This window comes from Oncorhynchus keta, chromosome 22, assembly GCF_023373465.1.
Source record: "Oncorhynchus keta strain PuntledgeMale-10-30-2019 chromosome 22, Oket_V2, whole genome shotgun sequence".
In the NCBI taxonomy this organism is placed as follows: Eukaryota; Metazoa; Chordata; class Actinopteri; order Salmoniformes; family Salmonidae; genus Oncorhynchus; species Oncorhynchus keta.
Genome location: NC_068442.1, coordinates 31,466,516 through 31,475,475, shown reverse-complemented (window position 1 = coordinate 31,475,475; position 8,960 = coordinate 31,466,516). Strand labels below are relative to the sequence as shown.

The window sequence follows — 8,960 nt, the reverse complement described above, 5'->3', positions numbered from 1 at the left end:
CACTCCCCCATCCACCCCCTCAGTGAACTCGTATTTATATTTTCATGTTGTATAACATCCGTGTGGTCTTATTATCATCACCACTGAGCTCCGAGGTTCTGAGTCGTGGGCAGGGAGAGCTTCGAGTGGGACGGGGCCAGAGCCCGGGGCCAGAGCCGGGGCCAGAGCCCGGGGCCAGAGCCCGGGGCCAGAGCCCAGGGCCAGAGCCGGGGCCGGGGGGGACAGGTGTGCCTAGTTTGGGGAGCCTCCCGTTTAGGCTCTGCTCACTGCCCTCTCCCTGTTACAGGATGATCCAGGAACCCCCCCTGCCCCCTGGCTGGGAAATGAAGTACACCGCAGAGGGAGTCCGATATTTTGTGGATCACAACTCTCGCACCACCAGCTTTAAAGACCCTCGTCCCGGGTTTGAGTCAGGGTAAATATTAATCTGCAGATAAGGGCAGTTACATTTCTTTATAAAAGCTCCTGACAAAAGCACTGTACGACTCCTTTCTGTCAGGGATGATGCATGTAGGGTTCTCTTAGCCTGCTTTTGTCATCTTTTTTTTGTTTGAACCTAAGCGAATTTAAGTTTATCTTTAGGGCATAGATAGCTACCCTAGATACAAGAAAGGGGATTTTTATATATATATATATATATATATATATATATATATATATATATATATATATATATATATATATATATATATATATATATATATATATATATGTACACGCATATGCAAGCAAGCACACTAATATAAACACATGTGTTTTGCCTTGATGCATGGCCCTAATTTTGACATCTTCCAAAAAAGACAGTCGGGGAAAATTAACAGATGTGGGCCAACAAATCAAATCCAAAGCAGACTGCTCTGCTATCTGACTCTGTCTGTGTGTACGTATGGATGTGTGTGATTGAGAGAGAGCAAGTGTTCATGCTGACATTGAAACATATGAAGGTCTTGGTGTTATATTTTTAGATGAGAGGCCATAAAGGGTTCTTAAAATGTTTTACATTTGATACTGCTGCAGTCCATATCTGTAGCCAAAGGGTTGCCTCTGTGGTCTGAAACTTCCTAACCAAAACCAAGTTGGGCCTGGCAGCGTTCAACAAAGCGAATCAGCGAGTATTAGAGGCCTCACTCTCTCTCTTTCGTTCAACCTCCGTATTTCCCCTTCCTTGCTCGGTCTCTCGCCCTCAGTTTTTGCTCTGCTGACGAGGCACTTATCCAGAATGTCTGTAGTGAAGTGGTGTAGCTTGTACTAACACAGCTGCACACCAAGGCATACCTCCATCTCTGGGCTTAACCCAGCTCCTGCTGCACATCAGATCTGACCACCTCCTTAGAATACTGCCCAAAGTCCTCACTGTGCAGCTCCACAGCTGGGCCTATTTTCCTGTCTCTAAAGCATTTGTGCATAGGACAGCCATGACAGGCCTGTCTTTGCCCAGTACAGCTCCAATATCCCTCCCCTGACATGCACACATTTGAAGTCTGGCTTTATTTCTTGCTGGTACAGCAAAAAAGACTCTACTTTTGTTTCTCTGTAGGTCGAGAACTGGTAGTTCTCCCGGGGCCTATGATCGCAGCTTCAGGTGGAAGTATCACCAGTTCCGCTTCCTGTGCCATGTAAGTGCTGACTGTCGTTTCTCAGACCTCTGTTATGAGAACAGGGTCTTATCTCAAGCCAAGTTATTTTCTACTGTGCCGACTCGATCTCTTTGCCTAATGTCTAGCATTGAGGAAATAGATTTTTACACTTCTCTCTGCCTCTCCAGTCCAATGCCTTACCCAGCCATGTGAAAATCTCAGTGTCCAGACAGACTCTATTTGAGGACTCATTTCAGCAGGTAAGGATGACGTGGAGTCTGTTTCCCTGCTGAGGAATTTCTATTTTAAATGTTATGTAATTAAACATGCATGAGGGTTGCTGTTGTTTATCTATTCATTTGTACCACTATTTGTACTTTAACAACTAATATAGGATCGTAGGGTGGCAGTTTCTTTGTTGTGATGTATGTGCTTGTGTTTTGTCCTCTTTCCTCAGATCATGAATGTGAAACCATATGACTTGCGTAGAAGACTCTACATCATCATGAGGGGAGAGGAAGGTCTTGATTATGGAGGCATTGCTAGGTAAGATGGCCGTCTACTGCCTGCATGCCTGGCCTTCTGCCTCTTACAACAGTTGTCTTTCTTTCTCCTACCTCAGCTATAAGTATTCCTTGTCTACTCTGTGTTCCTCACTTAATTATTCATCATCCATCATTTATCAACTCCCTGTCTCTTGCACTGTCATCTGTTGTCTGTATGTGTTTTGGTGTTTGTGGACTTGTGACAGTGTTTTCACCACTGGTTGGTGTCAGCGGTGGGATCCCGGGCTTTGTTCCTCCTGCTCCTCCTCCTGCTCCTCCTCCTGCTCCTCCACGTGGTCTGTGTTTGCGTGTGTCTCTGTCTCCGGTGTCGCGCCAGTGGTTTTACCCTATGGTAGGTTACGTCATGCTGTTCTACCACAGGGTAGAACCACGGACGGGATGTTTGGATGTGTCTGCACAGCCCCGGTACGACCCCCGGGACTGGCTGGCTGGCCGTGGGTGCAAAGGTCTGGGGCTTGGTGGTGGCCGGGGCTTCATTCTCTACATGCATTCATATTCTACATTATACTGCTTGTCTTCGTGGTGCTTTATGGTGTTGTGTGTGTTAGTATGTATATTTGTATGTCCATGTGCTGACTGTGTAACGGTAAAGATTTTGAATAATATTTCAGTCAGGTCTCTGTGTTGGTTGCAGGGTTATCATTAGCCAGTAATAGCTGGCTTTTGGCCGATAAAAATCTATAAATATTGAAAATCCAATCAATAAAATTGGCACCGGCCAATTGCCTGGGAGAAGATGAAAAAATCCCATTGAGGAAAAAATGTTTTTTTAGCCTATTCATTGATGGAAATACATTTTACTGGTCATGCTTATCAGTCCATAGGTTAATTTGCAATTTTCTTGGAATGACATTTCCTCGTGTACAGTGTATACGTTAGTTATCACACGCGTACAGCATACAGAGCCTTTGAGCTGAACATCTGTCAGACAGTTGGAGAGCTGCTGCTGTAGCATCTCAAACGGCAACGGAAGGCAGGCTTCATCAGTGCATCACACACCACTTTGCAATGAGTTGGAGGCAGTATGCATTTTGAAAACATTTATTTCATTGTTTTAAACGTGAATGTTTTAATACATATTATGAGTCTTACCTTGCTTCAAATTAGCCTATTAGATCTCTCTTTCAGCATGTATAATGGATGTTTTGGTGTTTTCCTGCTAATTGTATTATGGAAGGAACATTCACGGGTAGCCTACTGCCTTGTGTGCATTACTGTGCTTATAATGTGAAGAAATAATAGTTTATCAACATTTTAAGCTAAATGTTCTGATCTGTTGCATCACTCATTGCTTTAAAAAATATATATTATGTAGCCTAGGCCAACTGGTTGTATGAATTTGGGATCTATCGTTCCCACAACTGTCCCAGAGTCTGTTTGAAATAGGTTATTTCTCCTTGACAAGCTGACCAATAGAATAGGTCAACTTTTGTACTATGGAGGATAGTAGATTGACATAGGCTAGTGATTTTGCTGTTTGTTACTCATCTTGTTGGCTGAGGAAAAGTACATGTGGACAGTTATTCTAACATCTTCAAAATGCACATCAGAATTCGGTAAGAAGGACTGCACATCTTTCCATCCTCGACTTGCATGTTCTGTTATTATGAATTACCATTATCAAAATGTGATTTGTCATTCTGAGCACCATGGGTGGATGACCTTGGATGAATTTGGAAGCCATTTTGGAGTTTGGTTATAGAGGTGACATTTTAAAATGTTAGCATAAATTACAGCACTTACTATGGTGATAAATGGAAAAGTCATTATCACTATAAAACGGATATTCCAAATATCTGATCATTTTTTGAAATGACATATTTTTGTTGAAACTGCCATACAGCTAATGTCCTCCATGTTATGATTTTGGTATACATATTGAATTATTTGTGAATTTGACATTGTGCTTTTATTCATTAGTTTATTAGTTACTTTTGAGTTACATTTGTCTATTAATGAGCAAGTGTATGCAGAAACTGGACCCAATTCTGATTATTTAGAAATTATAGCCACTGTGGTGCTTTTTTGTGCTGTCAGAATGTCTCATATTGTTGTTGTCAAATGTGTGATTTTGTAATGTATGAGATGTTTTTAATGCTGTACTACTCTGTAGACAATACAAAAAAGCAGTGTCAAAAGTGACAATCTTTACCCCTCACACATAGGTAGATTTCCTGTCCCTCTGATAGATATAGATGTGTACTGCCCTGTCTCTCCTCCATACAGAGAGTGGTTCTTCCTGCTGTCCCATGAGGTGCTGAACCCCATGTACTGTCTGTTTGAGTACGCTGGGAAGAACAACTACTGCCTGCAGATCAACCCTGCCTCCTCCATCAACCCTGACCACCTCACATACTTCCGTTTCATAGGGCGATTCATCGCCATGGTGAGCGATGCTTAATTGGTAAATTTGATGCAGATTTGCAACAACAAAAGTAAACTACAGCAATAGTTATGGTTAGAGTTTAATATATGATGAGGATGTGTTGCACAGAAGGATTTTTAGGAACAGGAGAGGAGAGCACAGTGTATGATGGTCTGTGTGTGTGTTCCTTAATCTCTAAATCGTTTTAAAAGCCGTGTTCCTAAACCAAGTATAGAACCCTCCCCACCCCCACCGCCCATATTTCCAAACCCAACTCTCTCTGTGGCAATATCCAGAAAAGACAGGCCCCTAAACCAACAGTCCCCCCCCCATGACCTCACTGCCGGACACAGACCACACCTCTTATCCACCGTTTCACTACTAACTGAATCAATCTTCTCCACACACAGACAGACTTGTATGTGTTTTCTGTGTGTGCGTTCTGTTAGTATTGAAACGGTGCGTGTGTGTGTGATCACTTTACTGTGGTTAGGCTAAATGTGTATTCATCTATGTGTATCAGCACAGGAGAGAGATTAAACTTATGACATGTTTTGGTGTAGTACTTATCGCATCCACTCTCTCCTCCCCTCTCCCTCTAGGCCCTGTACCATGGCAAGTTCATCGATACTGGCTTCACTCTGCCGTTCTACAAGCGTATGCTCAACAAGAAACCCACTCTGAAAGACTTGGAGTCTATTGACCCTGAGTTTTACAACTCCATCATGTGGGTGAAGTAAGTACTCCGCCCCTTCATTATGTCTGTGTGAATGTGTGCGCCCTTGTGGCAAATTGTGTGAATCTGAAAAGTATGTGAAGAGTGATGGAAGCATTTGACATAATTGTGCAGCTTAAAGCTTCAATAAATTTACGATGCATCTGTGATCTGTCTACAGAGATAACAGTCTGGAGGAGGGTGGGGTGGAGCTGTACTTTGCTCAGGATATGGAGATTCTGGGGAAGGTGTCCACCCACCAGCTGAAGGATGACGGAGAGGACGAGCTGGTCACCACGGAGAACAAGGAGGAGTACATCAGGTCAGCCATCTCCATCAGTACTTTGTCCCTCTTGTCTGTCTCTGTCAGTCACTGTGCTATCCGTCACTGGTGTGCCACATACTAGCATTCATTTTGTTTCATCTTAACACTTACATCAATCAATATCCTTCCTTGTTGCCTAGAAAATGCTATTTTATCATCCCTGTCTCTCTACAGTCTGCTGACAGACTGGCGGTTCACACGTGGGGTGGAGGAGCAGACCAAAGCCTTCTTGGATGGCTTCAATGAAGTCGTGCCTCTTGAGTGGCTTCGCTACTTTGACGAGAAAGAGCTGGAGGTACGTAATAAGTCTGGAAGAAAATGCAGGAAGTGTGCTCGGTTAGATAGGCAGAGTTATAGGTTATGGAGATTTCACAATGACTTAAGTTGGTAGAGGGGACTATTTGTTGCAGATTATCTTTCTGTGACTGTGGGTTAATGGTATGTTCTCATTCCTCCCTCCAGCTGATGCTATGTGGGATGCAGGAGATAGACCTCAGTGACTGGCAGAAGAACACCATCTATCGGCACTACACCAAGAACAGCAAGCAGATACATTGGTTCTGGCAGGTACAGTACAGTGGCCTCCCTTTACTGCTGTGTGTGTCTCCGTGTGACTGTCTGTCTCCCTATGTGTACGTATTGCCCATGTCATGACTCTTACCTGTGTATTATGTAGGTGGTAAAGGAAATGGACAATGAGAAGCGGATCCGCCTGCTCCAGTTTGTCACAGGAACATGCCGTCTGCCAGTCGGAGGCTTTGCTGAACTCATAGGTGCAGTTCAGCCACCATTCAGTAACCACCTTTTTCACTGTCAAATGTCTTTTGCCTAAGAATCTAACAGTCTATTTTTCGCTTAGGGAGTAATGGGCCACAAAAATTCTGTATAGACAAGGTGGGGAAGGAGACTTGGCTTCCAAGAAGCCACACCTGGTGAGACTGATGTTTTCCTGAATTCCTTTGCCATAGTTGATTTTATTGTTTGTTATCGGTCCTATGATAACATCAATTCGTTTTGTGTCTATGTGTGTACCCCAACTGAACACAAACTGATCCCTCACTCTATCTTTTCTCTCCATCTCAATCACTCACACAGCTTCAATCGCCTGGACTTGCCACCCTACAAGAGTCTGGAGCAACTGCGAGAGAAACTTCTGTTTGCCATTGAGGAGACCGAAGGATTCGGGCAGGAATAAGGGAAAAATAATCACATAATGAGTGAGGGAAGGTGGATAGAGAAGGAAGAGTCATTCATTCAAGTAGTTTTTTGTTGTTAATCACAGGAATATGAACTCTCTGATCATCTAGCCCCACTTCCAGGACTGTGGGAGCCCACCTGTACCTATCCTCACACTAGGTTGTGGGTACAAGGGAACCAGGATCAGAGTAGGGAACAGGTGTGTGAGCTGAGGGATGGTCCAGAAAGATTAGTGTTATGATATGACCCTAAACCCTCTGTCCTGCCTGAAGACGCCAGCCACGAGATCTAGAGCACACCAGAAGCATAAAACAGGATAATGTCTTCAAATAATTGTATCAACTGCAAATCGCAACAACAGCACAGCTACAGCCAGTATATCTATCTAAGAGAAATTAACATTTAAAAATGAGAGCGTGTGTGTTTGAATGGGAGAGAGAGAGTGGTTATAATTAGTGACTTCTGTTAAGAGGAAAGATTGGTGAGATGTGATTTTCTTTTCTGTTCATTGTGAAATTCATTGTTACCTGTACATAGCTCAAATAAATGACTCAAATCTCGGTGGGTTGATTGTGATGGTACAAGGAATCAATTTTCTTAATGCCTTGGTTAGAAATGTTGAATATGGTTTTGGTTAGAATGTCATATTGCTAGAACACTGATTTGGTTATCCAGCCAGCCATATTAGTCTGCTAACAGTATGTCTGTGAAACACTGTGTCGATGACCACCCATTTCAAACATAAACTTCGACTGCAGATACTGACAGGAGACAATGACAATGTAAGCAATAATAATACATAGTTAGACATTTTGGGCACATCAAGCATTTCATGATAAAATAAGACTTGTGCTGCTGAAATATGTCGACATTCAATTTTGACACTAATATTTACATTGATTAATGCATCTCAAAATATATGCACCATAGTGCAACAATGGTAAAACATCAATGAAGGTCCAAAACATTGTAATGCTTGTGTCTATGCTGAGATCGAGCTGCCTTGGGCAATGTCTGGAAGCACACAGCCAGGGATGGGCAAAAAGTACAAAATACTATTACAAAATACCATAAAAATCCAAATAAACTACAGAATACTTGTATTTTCAAATACAGAAATACATTTGCAAATAGCAAGAAATGTTACAGAAATGTTTTACTTGCTATGACTGTGATACGTGTTGTTTATCTACCTTAGTTGAACGCGCTGACTAAATCACTCTGGATAAGAGTGTCTGCTAAATGACCAAAATCTTACATTTCTATGTGAAAATGAACATACCAGAATGAACTGCAAAGCAAATGACATCAATATTTCCACATATAACTGTCACCATTCCTATTATATTTCATGGACCTTGAAATAAGCCTAGGCCAAAGTACCAGAGTAGACCTACAGCTACGTAAACTTGAGTGTAGAGTAGGCCGACAGCTACGTAAACTTGAGTGTAGAATAGGCCTACATCGATGCAGAGTGATGATTTTCCATACAATTTTGACAAATGGTGTGCTCGTTTTCATAAATCCTTGTCAGTTTAGTGTGACAATAGAAAAATGTCTAATCAGCCCTGAACTTTTCATGTATCAATGGACATGTGAGGAGCATGAACAGACACAATTTAGAGGCAATACAGAACTTTTGCCTCTGGGGGTGCTCTTTAGCCAAAAGGAGTCAAAAATTGTCTGAAATATTGCACAATAATTTCTGGATTAGACATAATGGTTTGTTATATCAAATCAGGGGTGAAACTTACACTGGGAACAGGGGGGAATTCTGAAATTCCATTTTTGTCCCCCCCAGTTTTATCATTGGAAAGGATGCAAAACGAGGCAACGGTGTGCTTTAGGACCATGCTGACACCTCCGAGTGGTCAGGTTGGCTGTTTGGAGTGATTATCCGACCGGATTTTTAAATTAAATGTCCTCCCACTTCTAAAACCAAAGTTACACTCCTGTATCAAATCATATGTGAATAATGAACAGTACAGGCTACACTCAAAAGAAAATGTGAGGCAAACAATTGGCAAATAAACCTCTGTACAGCCACTAAGGGCCATGGTAACAATGAACAGCAATTGGTTGATAAATAATTTGTGGTTCCATCATTTCCAGAAACATTGTACCATGTTGTTGTTTGACTAGTACTTGATTGATGTCTTTTAGAGACCTTCAAACTAAATACTTTCTGGAAGATAAAGTTTATTATGTAGTGTGT

The 8,960-nt window shown here is 42.2% G+C and overlaps 1 protein-coding gene across 2 annotated transcripts in view; it reads left to right on the top strand.

Moving 5' to 3' along the window:
- Positions 1 to 7,305, top strand: part of wwp2 (WW domain containing E3 ubiquitin protein ligase 2) — a 46,351-nt gene extending 39,046 nt beyond the window's left edge. The window contains exons 13-24 of one of the 2 annotated variants that reach the window (XM_052475014.1): positions 287 to 415; positions 1,538 to 1,616; positions 1,766 to 1,837; positions 2,035 to 2,123; positions 4,370 to 4,529; positions 5,111 to 5,244; positions 5,405 to 5,545; positions 5,723 to 5,843; positions 6,011 to 6,115; positions 6,225 to 6,321; positions 6,408 to 6,480; positions 6,644 to 7,305. In XM_052475014.1, coding sequence (XP_052330974.1) covers positions 287 to 415; positions 1,538 to 1,616; positions 1,766 to 1,837; positions 2,035 to 2,123; positions 4,370 to 4,529; positions 5,111 to 5,244; positions 5,405 to 5,545; positions 5,723 to 5,843; positions 6,011 to 6,115; positions 6,225 to 6,321; positions 6,408 to 6,480; positions 6,644 to 6,743 — 1,300 coding nt within the window. In that variant the 3' untranslated portion in view covers positions 6,744 to 7,305. The remainder of the gene's footprint in view (positions 1 to 286; positions 416 to 1,537; positions 1,617 to 1,765; positions 1,838 to 2,034; positions 2,124 to 4,369; positions 4,530 to 5,110; positions 5,245 to 5,404; positions 5,546 to 5,722; positions 5,844 to 6,010; positions 6,116 to 6,224; positions 6,322 to 6,407; positions 6,481 to 6,643) is intronic. The other variant, XM_052475015.1, reaches the window with a different exon arrangement.
- Positions 7,306 to 8,960: the final 1,655 nt, after the last annotated feature.